The sequence below is a fragment of the Camarhynchus parvulus genome, chromosome 12 (genome assembly GCF_901933205.1).
Source record: "Camarhynchus parvulus chromosome 12, STF_HiC, whole genome shotgun sequence".
Lineage (NCBI taxonomy): Eukaryota > Metazoa > Chordata > Aves > Passeriformes > Thraupidae > Camarhynchus > Camarhynchus parvulus.
In genome coordinates this window covers 14,030,058-14,046,034 of record NC_044582.1, presented here as the reverse complement: position 1 = coordinate 14,046,034, position 15,977 = coordinate 14,030,058, and the positions used below count along the sequence as shown (strand labels likewise).

General features: G+C 44.5%; 1 protein-coding gene across 26 annotated transcripts in view; it reads left to right on the top strand.

Moving 5' to 3' along the window:
• Positions 1-15,977, top strand: part of MAGI1 (membrane associated guanylate kinase, WW and PDZ domain containing 1) — a 333,541-nt gene that overhangs the window by 271,096 nt on the left and 46,468 nt on the right. For 20 of the 26 annotated variants that reach the window (XM_030957038.1, XM_030957060.1, XM_030957041.1 and 17 more), the window contains 4 exons: positions 2,167-2,255; positions 3,182-3,274; positions 6,075-6,257; positions 7,866-8,486. In XM_030957038.1, coding sequence (XP_030812898.1) covers positions 2,167-2,255; positions 3,182-3,274; positions 6,075-6,257; positions 7,866-8,486 — 986 coding nt within the window. The remainder of the gene's footprint in view (positions 1-2,166; positions 2,256-3,181; positions 3,275-6,074; positions 6,258-7,865; positions 8,487-15,977) is intronic. The other 6 variants (XM_030957051.1, XM_030957054.1, XM_030957052.1 and 3 more) reach the window with 1 other exon arrangement.

Genomic DNA, 15,977 nt, shown 5'->3' with positions numbered 1-15,977 from the left:
GGGGTCCCTGCACCCCACTCTGTGCTTTGCTGGTACTACCTGAGGCCAAGGAGGAGGAGCAGACCCTGTCTGGCCATCCCCACCCACCCCAGAGTGGGCTATGGGGGACAGGAGTGCCCTGGGAGGGGGCTGAGCTCAGGGAAGGCAGGAGCAAACCAGGGTTGGGATGTGCAGGAGCCCCAGCACCTCACAAATTATAATGTTCTATCCAGAGGACATTAATGAGTGTGCATTTAGCTGAGTTTGGTGGGCTTTGTGCAGCCCTGTGGTCACAAAATGAGTGTGCAAAGCAATCCACCAGCCTGTTGGGTCAGAAGATGCTCAAAAGGAGGATTGGAGAAGATGGTGTGACCAAACAGCCGTGGCAGAGGCTCTTCCATCAGGCTGTGTGACTGTGAATAGAATTACAGGTTTAATGGGACTCTCTGTGGAATTAGAGCAGCCTCTCCTTTATGGACATGTCAGATTGCTCCTTTGGGACACCAGAGATCCGAGTTCTGTTTCATCACTGACCCCATAAAATGAATTTTTAATTATGTGTATACTCCTGTCTAGTAGGATGGCTTATGATAGCCCTCAGAGTAGACATGGAATACAGTTTCTGTCTGCTTTGGCTCATTTCTGACCCTACCATCTGTGCCTAGGGAAACAAGGTTAGCAAACTGTGTAATTAAGGCTTGACATTTATTTACCAAAGACATCAAGAATATTTTTCAGCTATTAAATGCCATGCCAAGAGATCTTTACAGGATATTGTCTTGTCACTTTATATACACATGCCTGTTAGTTTTGTGGCACTCCTTACTGATGGAATTAAATCAAAAAGTAACTTCAACAAGACAATAATTTTATTTTACTTGCTGTCTCTAAGCTAGCATGATGGTTGTAATTTTAGCATTTGTCTCTGTCCCTTCAAATCAGGCAATTTGTTATTACATAATAGTTTTTATTGAGAGACAATTGTATCATGAAAAAGTTTATATCATTTTTAAAGTAGTTATCATTTTTTCTTGGCTCTCCAAAGATATCTTGAAATGGGAAATCTTTCTCAGTGAGTGAGTTAGAGCTCACTTTCAGTGAGGTAGAACTCACTAACTTGTTTTTTATTTAGTAAGTTAAATATTTTTCTAGTGATTTAATATTGATCTTTAACAGAAAAAAAAATCTGAATATAAATCCCTGGAGTGCTTCTGTCACAATTACTTGAAAATGTGGCTGGTTTTCACGTGTTTTTTTTATAGAGACATACTGGATAGGAGACAATATAATAGCAATTACTCTTAATGCTAAACTTTGCTTTGTATACAAAGATAGGCTTTAAGGTAATATATTTTTTGAGGTCTACCTGAACCTCTGCTGTAGCAAAATCTCTACTGAAAATGGCTCTTGAGCAGTTGATGAGCCATTCAGGGAGTCCCAGCCCTGCCCCTGCCACCCCAGCATCTGTGGCTGCTGTTCTTCCCTGGGTTTAATAAAGTAGTGAATCCTCTGTAGAGTGCATGCCTTGTGTGCTGCGATGAGACTGGGCTGATTATTTTTTCTTTTCCTGGAACTGGTACAAAATGTTGGCTCTCCACATCTCATAGTGCTCAAAAGCTGCCTGAGGAAAGCAGCTGAAGTTTCACTAAATGCTGGTTTCCACTGGGAGTATTTGCTGGTGGCTGATTCTGGATAGATTTTGATCCATTTGGAGCCCAGCTCATAGCCTGCATCCCTGCAGATATTTTTAAGACACCCTGTGTGCATTGATCAGATTGCTGACAGATGTTGGGGTTTGTTTTGCTTTGTTTTGTTTTTAACTTGGGTGAGCCAGGAAATGGCTGCACCTCTGGGAATCTGATTAAAGCAGGGATGATACAGCCCTGTCTTTTAAAATGCAATCAGACAGTATGCCTTTCCTGCTTTAATCTCATTTTTCACAGATAGATCACTACTTTAATGTATTTGAAGGAATTACCCATCCCTACTTGAGACATCATATCAATACCAGAATCTGCTTGTTTTTCTAAATACTCTTTTTGGATGAGCCTGGCTCCACACCTACTGCTGTTGGGTTTGTTTGGTATTTTACTCCTTTCCTCAGAAGGAGGAGTTCCAGTGCCTGGCTCTCATTCCTGCCTGCTGCACAAAGGGTTTCCCTGATTCATGGCTCTCTTCCATCTCCAGCCACATCAACCGGAAGACACAGTATGAGAACCCAGTCCTTGAAGCCAAGAGGAAGAAGCAGCTTGAACAACAGCAACAGCCTCCAGAAGGTTGGCACCCTTGAGGGCATGGTGGGTGGGTTGTTCATGGGGAATGTCCTCCCTGGCATCCTGCCAGTGTTTGTCCTTCCCTCCATGGCCTTAGGGTGGAAAGGCAAAGTGATGTGCATGGCAAAGCCTGTGGCTCTCCTGCACAGAAGATGCAGCAATGGAGGAAATCTAAACTGAATCATTTAAGTGTAGAAGGTTTCTATCTTGTTAGACAGGAGAGATTTTTCTCTGTATGTCCTTTGTTTCTGGAAAGTTTCTAGACTTCCCAGAGACAGCTAAGACATGTTTTCCTCTTCAGTCTGCTCCATCAAGTCAGTCACTGTAGCTGGTGTTGTTCCAGTCTGCACAGGGACTCAGGCTGCCAGAGGGGATGAGGAGTGGGCTCTTACATGCACTAGATAAACCTGCATGAGAGATTTCTTAAACCAAGACCTTTGTATGTTGTCAGGCTCTAAAATCTGAAGTAATTTCTTTATTTTGAAACACTTTTAAAAAATTTTTTTCCTCCCTCCCTGCCCCTTTTTTTTTTTTCTTTCTTACTTTTTAATTTTTTAATTGAAATGCAGCCCAGCTGCAGTGAGGGTCCTGTGGCATTTGGGTTTGTTCTTCCACTTAGATGTCATGAGTGGCACAGGGAGTAGATTTCATTTTCATGTCAAGTCCACTTAGATGCAAATCACATCCCAAGTTTCAGTGTGAGGTAGGATGTCCCAGCAGATGGGTCAGGTGACCTGGATATAGAGATCCTTCAGAACTGGTTTTTGGACATCCCGTTCATTGTATTCCCTCTGTCTGTGACTCCGTTTCCTCTCTTGCCATGCTTCTCACCTCTCCTCGACCCCCACACTCACTCCCAGCGTGTGCACATGCAGCAGCTCCTGGTGCTGTTGTGAAACCAGTAACATTTCCCTCTCTGCCCTCTCTAGAATGGACAGAGGAGTGTCCATCTCTCCCTCCACCTGCTGCTCCAAACCATGTTTCAAACAACCAAGAGGCAGTTCGGGAAGCACCAGTACAAGGTAACAACCTTGTTAAACCAGTTGTGAAAGAGCAACAAGGGTTTTTTTCCTGAGAATTCCCTCAGCCACTACAAGGGCAGTATTTCCACCACTTGTGACACACCAGGCCCTGTGCCTGCTTATCTGAATTCCCAGATTTTGAGGCTAGTTTGTTTCAAGACTACATTTGTTGCTGAGTGCAAGAGGTGAATGAGATTTGATGCACACATCAAAAAGAGGATTGTGGCTAATCTCTGTGTAGCATTCCAAGTTTTCAAACACGCAGGACTTACTCAGAAGTTGTACTTTTGTACAGGTGCTTTGGGCCATTACAACCTTATTTATTGTGTCAGTGGTTACAGACCAGTTGTTTGCCTTAAATAACTCACCAGACAGGACATGAATCATTCCTGAATTTGCAGCATGAGCTGAAACATTGCCAGGTGAGGTCACCAGCAAGGGCAGGGAGTTCCACTTGTACCTGTGGCAGTAAAGTGCTCTCTGGTTACAAGTGGTTGTAAGTAGGCTTATTTTTGACTACATCTGAATTGCACGGCAAGTGAGTGGCATTGCCCTGGTCTGCAGGAGCCAGAACCTGGGGAAGGTGAGAGGGAATCTGGCTGGAATGCACCTTCCTGACAGAGCTGGGAGCAGCTGGGAGCTGGGAAGTTCTCCTGTGGTCTCTGAAGGCAAACCTGAGTGGAGTGCTGCTGTCCCTGGCAGCCTTCCCTGCCAGGAAAAGCCAGGAAGTGCTCTCTGCAGCAGGAGGAAGCAGATCAGCCCTTCCAAAACAGACATGGAATTTCACAGGACCCAAAGCCCCCAGCACAGACCTAAGGGGTATTAGAGTACATTAGAGTAATCCAACCTGGTAGCAAGGAAAAAACATGGGAGGTCTGAGGATGGCACCTCCCTACACCAGGCACCTGAGTGTGGAGATGTCATCAGAGTGCCCCAGAAATGGTGATCTTCCTCCTGGAGGCATCTGTGGATGCCACCTTTGCCTTTCCCACAGTCAGGCTGAAGCAAGGGCTGCCCAAGCATCCACACATGGCAATGCAAAGGAGCTGTCACACAGGGCTGATGTTGGGGGCTCAACATCTCAACATTACCCAACAACTCAGCCACCAAAACTGTGCAGCAGTGTTAGAGCAGGGCATTAACCTGTCTCAGCACCACTCTGAGTGACATATCCTGGTATCTGCTGATGACTCCTCCCCTCTTTCATTCCTTCCTCTTCCTTTCTCAGTGCTGCTCCCTCTTCTCTCACTCCCCATTTGCAGCAGCTTCCATGCCTGGAGGTTTCCATCTCTCCCCCTGATGGCACTGCTGGCAGGGACGTGGGCACAAGGAGCCCTCCCTGTGCCCCTGGCAACACTCACAGCCTGGGTTTTGTAGATACACTCACTTCAAATGTGAGTTCTGTAGGTGGGATGTAGCCTGTGGTGCTGCTGTCCTGCTGCTGCAGGGCAAGCTCAGCCTGTGTCTGTGGGCAGACACCAGCAAGCTCTGCTTGTTCTGCTTGTCCTTTGAACCAGAAATGAGCCCTGCTGCACTCTGCCTCTCAGCTGTCTGTGTTACCTGAGACACTGGGTTGCCCTTTGATAGTCAGGGCTTTATTTTGCAGGCTGGGCTCTGAGCAGGCCATCTGCCCACGATGTGCAGGATTTCCATGTTCCTCTGCCACCCTTCAAAGGCAGAAAACTACAAGTCCTCACACGGCCTCCTCATGAATAATCTTCAAATATACTTTTTTTCCTCCCAGTCAAAGGCTTACAAGTCTCAAATCCCCTCGCTCTCCCCCAAGGTCTCCTTTCTGAGCAGAGGCCCACAGCAATGCTGCTGAGGTGTTTGAAAGAGAGCCAGCTCTGCTGGCTGTGATACCCACTGCTGATCCCAGAGTTGTCACCAGAGGGCTTAGTGGCACAGGCTAAGCGTTAAAAACAATTAAAAGTGCAAAGGTGTTTAGTGCTGGCACTGTGAAGTGCAGCAGCCCTGATCCCTTTGCTGAGCCTGTGCAACATGCTTTGCAAGGATGTGCTTTTGTCCATGGAGCACCTCTTTCCCTCTTTAACTGTGCTCCCAGAGAGCATTCCCAGCCCTCCAGCACAACTGCTCTGGTCCTGGGCTGCTCTTTGATTTGAACTTCACACCAGCAGTGCTTCATCCACAACAGGCAAGGAGCAGAAAGGGAAAAGACTTCAAACAGTGTCTGAAGAACAACATCAGCGTCCTCCCCTTTTCTCCGGTGGAGGTCACAGAGCAGTAGCAATGGTGGGGCTGGGGGTTATGCTGAAGGGTATCAGTGTCTTATCAGAGCTCAGAACTTGCTTTTTGCTCAGTGGGTTGGGAGAAAGTCAAGTGGTGAAAAACATAATGATGCTTCTTTCTGCAGAAACTCTCACTGCAGACTCCTGTAGGAGGCCCCCTAACCCTGCCCCATCCTTCCCAGGATGGATACAACCACCTCAGGACAGAGATGAGACACACATCCAGCCCAGCATCCCTAGCTTTAATATATTCCATTCTTTAAAGCAGCATGTTTTCCCTTTTGTAGCCTCGGGGCTTTGGTGAGCACGACCACAGCTAACAAAGTGCCAGGTACTGGGGTTTTTGTTCACATCTTTTACTGCCTGCCTGGATCCAGGGAGACAGGCGGAGTGTGATGAGATGAGAGGCTGCAGGAGTGAAGTGCAGTCCTGTCCCTGCACACTGCTGTGTTTGTCCATGGACTCCTTACAGTGGGGAGGGGCAGAGGAAAAGGAGATCAAACACTCTTGCCTGCCTGCTTATAGATTGTTTTTCCAAACTTCCTACACAGGAAAACCTTTTTTTACACGAAACCCTTCTGAGTTGAAAGGGAAGTTCATCCACACCAAGCTAAGGAAAAGCAGCAGGGGGTTTGGCTTCACCGTTGTTGGAGGAGATGAGCCAGATGAATTCCTCCAAATCAAAAGTTTGGTGCTTGATGGTCCTGCAGCATTGGATGGCAAAATGGAAACAGGTACTGATGCTTTATATCAAAATCACCACTACCACTTTGGTTTGTGTTTTGCAGCTGGTTTCAAGTGCTGTTCATAAAGGACTGTAGTCCTCATCCCCTTTGTGGGGAAAGCCATTCAGCTTTCCTATCAGTAAGTAAGAAAGTGAAATACATTGAGGAATATATCCAGAATCTTAGAAAAGGACATTTCATGTGTTGGAATTCCATCTCAGTGTCAAAATACCAGCTGGGAAACAGCCAGCTCCTGCTCTCCCCACACTGATCTGAGGAGAGGAGCCCGCAGTTGTGGGGCTCCACATCAGGCTATGGGTTCCTGCTCCTCACTGTGCATGATGGATTTTTGTAGGGCTGCACCACCTTGTGTTTGTGTCTCTGCCATGCTGCTTGCCTCTTTCCAAAGCTACTCCCAAGGAATGGGCAGAGCAGTGGGCTAATCTGCAATTTCCCTGTGTGGAGGCACCAAGGGCAAATTCATTTTGCCGGAGATCAGGTCCATCACAATTTAGTTGCAAAATATGAAATATGGTTTAGTGGTGAGCACAGTGTTGCTGGGTTAATGGTTTGACTTAGTGATCTTGGAGGTATTTTTCCACCTTGATTCTTTGAAATTCTCTTGGGCTTCATCTGAGGTCAAAACTCCTCACTTTCAGCTGGAGCATCACAGCACTTAACGTCCCTGTTTTGCAGCCCCAGTGTTAATAAAATGACTCATAACTTTATCAATATCTGGATTTCAGGCTGAAGTATGAGACATGACATGTGGCACTCACTGTGTCTGAGCAGTTGGTATTTGAGAGCCTTCTGTTACAGCTCCTATGTGCTCTCAATTTTGTTTCTGTCATATGTCAACGTGTAACAGTGAGAGCTGGACTTCAAAATAGCTGTGAAACAGCCCATATAGCAGCATTTGAATTCATTAATTTTTTATATGAGCCAATTCCATTTTCACTTCCAAAAACATTTATGTACATAAAGGCTTTATGTCATGAATCCACAGAGTTTTTGGTCACCCAAGTGTCGCCGCTCTGTGGCATTCACATTCTCTGAACATGATTCCTTCACCCAGGGTTTTTCTCCTGGGAAGCTAAAAGGCAGTGAGAGGCCTTAGAGAAAAGAAAAACAATTCTTATCTCATTTGCTTCTCCTCATGTGGAATGTGTTTGGAGATTGTTTACCCGAGGTGATTGCTTGTTTGGACTCCGATGTGAGTTGTTTTGACTCATTGGCCAATTAGGGCCAAGCTGTGCTGGGACTCTGGAAAGAGTCACGAGTTTTTATTATTATCCTTTTAGCATTCAGTAAGTATCTTTTCTGTATTCTTTAGTATAGTATAGTATAGTATTCTTTAATATAATATAGTATAATAAAGTAATAAATTAGCCTTCTGACAACATGGAGTCAGATGCATTCTTCTTCCCTGCCATGGGGCTTGCCATGAATTTACAATATTGCTCCTTTTTCTTTTGCCCTTTTACAATATCACTCGTTTTGCTATTGCCTGTGAGTGGTACCTGTGGGTGGTGCAGATCTGCTCTCAGGCTCTAGCCCTCCCCTTCCTGCAGTGCACAAAATGTATTTCCTTGGTCTGTCTGTCTGTGTCCGCTGCAGGGGATGTCATAGTCAGTGTGAATGACACCTGTGTGCTAGGGCACACTCACGCCCAGGTGGTGAAAATCTTCCAGTCCATCCCCATCGGAGCCAGTGTGGACCTGGAGCTGTGCCGGGGCTACCCCCTGCCCTTCGACCCCGACGACCCCAACACCAGCCTGGTCACGTCCGTGGCAATTTTGGACAAAGAGCCCATCATTGTGAACGGGCAGGAGAACTATGACTCCCCGGCGAGCCACAGCAGCAAAACAGGGAAAGTGAACGGCACAAAGGAGGCCAGGCCCAGCAGCCCGGCCGAGGTCTCCTCCAATGGACCCCACGGCTACCCCAACGATACGGTGTCCTTGGCATCCTCCATAGCCACGCAGCCTGAACTCATAACTGTGCACATAGTGAAAGGGCCCATGGGCTTTGGGTTTACTATAGCAGACAGTCCCGGTGGGGGAGGCCAAAGAGTGAAACAGATTGTGGACAGCCCGCGGTGCCGCGGCCTGAAGGAGGGAGACCTCATAGTGGAAGTCAACAAGAAGAATGTGCAGAGCCTCACTCACAACCAGGTGGTGGATATGCTGATTGAATGTCCTAAGGGAAGCGAAGTCACGTTGCTGGTGCAGCGAGGAGGTAAGGCTTCAAAACTGCTTTAAAACACCTCTTCTTGAAATTATAAAAAGGAAAAAATGCGCGTCGCGAAAGATCTGCTCTCCTAAGCTTCTCTGTAGAAATGTGGGGTTTTTTTCCTGAGATGTAGGAACTGCCCCTAGTTGGCAGTTGTCAGGTCACATAGGTGGTTAAAATTGTTTATTGTGTTTTGCTGCACTGTGGGGGATGCTCAGGTTCCCACATGCACACAGAGTTGGTAAGAGGCAGGAGGGTGGTGTGGTTACACCTTTGCTTACATAACAAACCCTGGTCTCATGCTCAGAAAACCTGAGCATTTTAAATAGAACATAGACATTCCTTGAGCTATTCTGAGATATGGAAAAGGCTGGTAATATGTTCTGCAATTTTCAGTGTTCAAAATCAGATACTTAATGACTCTTCATTGGGGAAGGATTATACCTGGGATACATTTGGGAGCATAGAAGAGAATTTAAATTTCTCCAAATTGTAAGCAATTGCAGTGTGACTTCTGCACATTTGTGTGCTGTGCCATTGAGAGCCGAGCTCAGTTTTTTGGTAGCACTGCTGAGGCCACCAGCTGATACAAAACCCATCCCACAGGCAGCCCACATGGAGAATGGCTGGCAAGTAACCTGTCAGTTGGTCAGTCCATGCACAGGAGCTCTTTCCCTGCACATAGTAAGTGTAAAGTAACCTGAGGTAGCACCTCTTTAACCTGTGGATTGAGATTGCTGGGATAGGGTCAAGCTCGCAGGAAAGTCCAGGTTGGCTGTGGAGTGCAAAATCAAGAGCAGAGGGGTCAGCTCTCCCTCTCTCCCTGGCACTGGGGCTCTCAGAGGGACAAAGGGCTGTCCCCACTGTGCTCCCTGTCCCATGCAGGGTTTTATGGACAGCACACACATGGGTGCATGGCAGGAATGACCTCCCTGCAGAGGCAGAGTTAAAGGGACAAGTAGGTGCTGAGCACAGCCCTGAGGGGAGTGTGTGCTCTGAAAGTACTTTCCTGCTGTCTTTTCTAAAGTGTTTTGATTGCAGTAAACACCAAAAGTCAGTCCATTTTAACAAGGGACAAGTTGTTTCCTGAATTCACAAGTCTGGTTTGTTGTTTTCCAAGACTTAATTCAAGGCATTGAATGCATTGATTCTGCAGCTAATAGCAGCTTTGGATAAAGCACTGCCTTTCCTATATGCCTTTCTTTCCAAGTGCTTACTGTATTTTTGTATTTTGATAGTAAATTAGAAAGTAGAGAACAGAATATATTAAGAATTCTTCAATTTTCAAAGTGTGAGTTCCTTAAAGACTTTCAGTACTAGAGAGGTTTTAAAAATGCACTTCATTCTCATGATTAATATATGTATTATGGAGAAAATATGGTTGGAAGACAAATAGCAGCTATTATTAATCCTCCTGGAGAGTGCATATATATCTGGTAACGCCATATATTAATTATTTGAATTGTGCCTGACATTTAATAATCCTCCTAAAACCTTGAAGGCATAATGAAAAGTTTTGATGAGGAAATAAAAGCCTAGTTTTAATAAAATAGTAAATAGTTCCCTGATAATTATGTTGAATCTTTTTTTTTCAATTTAATCAAGAGACTAACCACATTTGCTATCACCTTCCTAGATAAGGTACCATGTCAGTCTCCTTGAACTGCCTCCCTCCCTCCTTCAAGGTCCTCACATTTCCATCTCAGCACAGAGCACTTGCAGTTTTGAATTTCATGCTCTCATGGTACAGAACTTGGAGATCTTGGTGGCCTTGGTCCAAAGTTATTTATTGAAACAAGGTTCTCCTCACATCCAGAGGCAACCTGGACCAAAAGGTGCTCAAGCTATGGCAGAGAAGCCAAGCAGAGTATGCCCAGTGGTAACCTCAGACCCGAAACCTGTCAGGTTTGTTTAAGTGTTCTAAGGTGATGTTGGGGGATGAGAGGCTGGACATGCCCCAGCCATGTGCACTCAGAGCCCAGAAATCCATCACCTGGGCTGCAGGTGAGAGGGGGACCCTGCCCCTCTGCTCCACCCTAGTGAGAGCCCACCTGGAGCACTGCATCCAGCTGGGGGCCAGCACTGGAGCCACCTGCACCTGTGGAAGCCAGTCCAGAGTCAGCCACCAAGGTGATCAGAGGCATGAGGGTATGAGTAGCTCTGCTGTGAGTACAGGCTGAGAGTTGGGGCTGCTCAACATGGGAAGAGAAAGCTTCAGGGAAACCTTACAGCACCTCCCAGGACATAAAGGGGCCTACAAGGTGGCTGGAGAATGACTTTTCACAGGGGCATGTAGAGACAGGACAGAGGAAATGGCTTTAAACTGAAAGTAGGTAAGTTTAGATTGGGTGTTGGGAAGAAATTGTTCCCTGTGAGGGTGCTAAGGCTCTGGCACAGGGTGCCCAGGGCAGCTGTGGCTGTCCCATCCCTGGGAGTGTCCAAGGCCAGGCTGGATGGGGTTTGGGCACCCTGGGACAGTGGAAGGTGTCCTGTGCCCAGCAGGGCAGTTGGAACTAGATGATCTTTAAGGTCCTTTACAGCTTAAGCTATTTAAAAAAACAAAGGTGGAACTGGCTGAAATCCACCTGGCTCTCAGTGCTGCTGCACTCGGGTCCTTTCCCCTGTAACTTCACCTCATGCTGCCCCTGCCAAGTCTCTCCTCAGCAGCACCATCCCAGACAAGGCGCCGCTCTTTATTTTGGTGCGATTGCAGAAATGTATTTGGCTCATGTGTCTGATAAGCTCCTTCAGGGCTTTTGAAGCTGTTCTTCAGCTTCTCTGTCACTTGTCCTTTCCTCCTCCTCCCTCTGGTGTCCAGTGAGGAAAGTGCTCAGCTGCTGTCAGCATCCTTCCTTCAGCCCAGCACTTGCATTCAGTCCCGCTGTGCAGGAAGCATCCCTGCGATGCCAAGGCTTGTATCCAAGAGCTGCTGAAAGGATGTTCAAAGTGATTACTAATCAAGCAGAAAAATATCAGAAAGAGATGTGCAATATACAGGAAAAGTTCTGCCTGCTCCAAGCTGCTGGTGCACTCCCAATAAGGAGGTCTAATTGTTAAAATGCAAACGCAGAGTTGCTGAGAACAGCCTGTGAAATATTTACTGTGAAGTGTGTTCAGCTGATGCACTGGCTTATGGGAGAGGGCAAATCCTGCTGCTGCCTCTGAGTGAGGAACACAAGGATGATGAATCCTGATGATTTCAGGAGGGGTGAAGCTGAAATGCCCCCTCTGTGTGCACAGGTGTCATCTAAAATCGTTTGCAGGATTGGGATAAATACTTCAATACCAAGTCAGATCACTGAGAATTTGCTTTCCAGAGGCCTCATAGAAAATTTACCTTGTCTGTGTTTTGATTTAATTTTTTTATATTTTCTTCTCCTTATTCTCCTCTGTAGGATCAATCATACTGCTGTTGTTTTCCTGTTTCACCTATATGTGGATAAAACTGGATAAAACTCAAAACCCCTGATATGAGGAGTTCAACCCCCCAGGGTGCAGAGGGTTGATTGGGCTGACTGGAAAAGCTGATTTTGCTTAGCAAAATGAAGGGACAGAGGGGACAAAATAATTATTGTCTCTATTAGGCAGGAGAGATAGAAGGTACTTAAATGAAGGAGCTGGCTGAACAACTGTGTGTTTGGCTGTGAGTAATTTGAACTGGAAGTGAGAAGGGGGTGCCGAGCCATTAGAGCCTGTAAGTCAAGCTGGGGGAGGCGTGAAGGCTTTACTGCCTGAAGGTGAAGCTGAGCACGTTTGAAGGGGACAGGACATGGTGCCTGCAACAGCAGAGGAGATGCTTGATAACCCAGCAGCACCATTTGAGAGCTCTGCACCTGAAAGTAAACCAGTGCTGCTGCTACAAAATGTAGAATTAAGCCTATGTTTTTGTCCCTGCACTGGAAATTGTGATTACATACCTTGGTTATTTTAAAGAATTATTATTAAGGCAGCTGTAATAGGTACAACTTTATTTTGAATGTTTGTAACGGAAAAGGTTCTTTTAACCTTGTACCTACCAAGTACATGAAGTACTTTCTACAAAAAAAAAAAAAAAAGAAAGCAAAGAAACAAAGTAATATTATTTGCCACTTGAAATCCATTAGTCATTGAAACTTTGCCTATGCACTGTAATCAACTGAAATAAGCAATTCTCAAATACCTCTCCATTCTGCACAGACTCTATTCATAATACAAGAAACATTTTGGCACAATAATTTCACTGCTTCCCAAGGGACTTCTATTGTGGAAGTTGTGCCTGTGTTGGGACAGGTGGGGGGCTGTGTCAGAACAAGTTATTCTGCAAAACTACTGTGCTGTATTTTTTGGAATCACTAAGGTCTAATATTTGTTTCAGAGGAAATTTTAATATATTTTATATTTTGTGAATTACTTCTGATTAAAGAGGATTTTTTTTCCTTCTTTACCTCTTTTTTTAGGTCAGTCTTCAGGTTAATCAAAATATATGTGTTTATTTTTGTTCAGTTCCAAGAATTACACTGAGTGTTCGTGCAGGTTTGAACAGACAATTTACCTTCAGAGCTCTCACAGTTAGTGCTTAGTTGCATCTTTATTCACTGGAAGGTCAAAAATAGCATAAACCTTAGCCTGATCTACATAATCCCCTGGAAGATGTGTTCCCACTTTGGTCCAGATCAAAGTAAAGGCACGCAGGTGAAATGTCACTCACATGTCATGTGCAAATCAGTGCCATTTCTAATTGCTTTCCCCAGTGCCAAACTCACATTAAACTGTGAAATGGAAATACATCTTCTGAAAAAAAATATTAAATATAAAAAAATATATATGCAAAATAGTTTTATAGATATACACAAGATTGTCAAAACTAAATGTGTTTTATGGGAAGAAGAATCAATGCAACATCTACTTGTCTAAATGCCCAGCAGTTGCTACCTGAGTCTTACCTTCATGTAAAGTCCATGGTAAATTCCCTATTTACGGTTCAATGGAGTGAAAGGTGCTTGTGGGAAGCTGTGAGGTTGGTGGAAATGGGGAGAGGTCTGTTTCAACAGTCCTGCTTACTGGGTCCTCAAGTCAGTAGGTTTAAGAAGTTCCTTGTGACACATGTAACAAAAATTTGTAACAATGGAAGAAAATTACAAATTTATCAAGTTTCCTTAGCTACATGGACCTTCCTTTGCTGGAATTCCCACCTGGAAATGAAGTTTCCTCTTCCTTTCCTTAGCTGGAATTGGATCATTGCGTGGTAAGGAAAAAAAAAAAGAGTGGTGGAATTAGAGCTCCTTTTCATTTGCTATCCCTAATGATGTAAAACCATGGTATAATTAGAGCTGCAATCAGCTATTCAGTGCAGATTTGAACTCTTTTAAACAAGCCACTCATTTCTGTTTACCCTTTAGGCTTGCAGTGAAGAGTGAGTTGAAAGTCATGCCACTTCATCGAGCTGCCAGAAAGTTTCAAACTGTCTTAGCAGCTGCTGAATTAGAGAGAGAGAGAGTCCAAACTGCATTTGGGACAAAAGTCACAACCTGGGAGTCATCTGATGGTTACCACAGAGCACGTTTGCCAGTGCCAAAGCCTGTGGGGTGGGAAGAAAAGTTCACCATTTCCAGCAGTGTTTTCAGCCCCAGTAGAGAGGGAGCAGAGTTTACACTGAGGTCTTTGTGCTGAGTTTTGATCTAGGAGCTCCCTGGACCCCATCTGGCCAAGCACAGAGCTGCTGCTGCCAGGCATCGTTCATTGCCACCGTCATGGTTGGTTTCCTTGTGACAGCTCCTTCCCTGGACCCCCAGAACAGGGGCAGATCTAATTCCTTTCTGCCCTCTGGTGTGCTCAGTTGACTTCTAAACTATTTAAATATCCCATTTCAAAATACCTCTTTTTTCCTTGTCTTACCTTCTGTCCATCACCACCAGCTCCCAGTACCTTCTACTCAGGTATCTTCCACCAAACCTGTTTGTTGAATCTTTCAATTTGTCACTCAGTAGAGGTTGTTTTGAGCTGTATGCTGAAAAATACCTGATATTGTGGTACAAATAACACATCCAGGCTCATAGGCACCCCTCACTGGGGTTTATTGAGGATTGATTTAGGAAATCAGAATTGCAGTATGCTTGAAGAAATACATGTCCAGGTGTAAGGCCAAGATTTATTTTTCAAATTCATTACTTTGTATTCCAGGGTCATTACTTCATAACTCCAGAGTTATGGATTTCCTGATTAAACTTGGAATATCATTTGGCATTTAAAAATCTGTCTTCAATTGTTTCCTCTTGTTTATTTTTGTTACTGTTTCTTTTAAAGATCTTTGCCTGGCAAGAAGGCAATTAGATAAGTGAAGCTGGTTTACAAACTGTGTTGGAAATTAGATGATTTTAAAAGTTTTGCGTTGTGCCTTTTTGCCATTCTCTGAAAACAGACAATCCTAGTAAAAAGGCATTGTTGAAATTTAGGTGAAGGGAAGGAGCAGGACTGGGGGAACCTTTAGTTGGGAGTAGCTGAATCTTTTTTTTTCCAAACCACCAAGTCACTCTTTGTTATTCTCTGTTGACTGGAATTATATTCAAAGAAGCTGTTGAGATTTTTAAAAAGGTTTAAAGCAAGTTTGATGTAACATTTGCTATTCTCTCACAGCCTTATTCTGATTAGGCACTAGTGTATCAAGGAGCAGATAGGAAAATCGGTTAAAGTCAGGAAAAGATGAAATCAAGAAAGTGTTATAAGTTTAGGTATTTTTAATAAGAAGTTTGAAGTTCCTACCCCTCATTAGAATTGCTGATGTGCATGTGTTTCAATGCAGTGTGTGAGTTAATTTTCCTGCAGCAGCTCGGGAGTGTTAGATACGCCTTTTTGGGACAATGCTGGGTATTGTTATGCAGCACCATACACTGATCTCTGTAATTGGTTTTGTAAAGCAAGCAAGCAGAAACTTGTTTTCTCTTTGTGATAAAAATAAGCCAAACTTAACATTTAAAATCAGGTCGTCTGATAAATAATGTAATATGTTGGGATTACGTGGTGTTTTTTCTCCTTCAAAGTGCTTTACAGGTGTTAATCTTAGTGACATTAGTAGTTTGTTTTTGATGATCTGAATTTGTGAGGTTTGAGATGACTTTGCTGACCAAAAATACGAAGGGGGGAGATTTTTTGTGATGCTGGAGTCCATGGCAAAGCTCCCACTAGACTCCAGGAGGCAGCAGGGTTTCACCAAGGTTTTTCACTCCTAGAGATGCTACAGCCACTAAGGGTAATTGTTGGTAGCTTGCTCAGACACCAAATAGTTTAATGTATGTTCCTAACGTTCATATAAATAATACATTGGCAGGAACTAATGAATTAACATTGCCAGGTCCTGCTGGAGTTTTCCAGTGCAAGGCATCCAGTTGAAATAGTAATTGACAAACCCAAATATCAAAAAGCCCACATGTGCAAAAACCCTACCTTAAGCTCCCAAAATTCCAGATATAAAAATACCTCATTAAAGTTGGGGTTTTTATTTATTTATTATTTCAAGCTTTA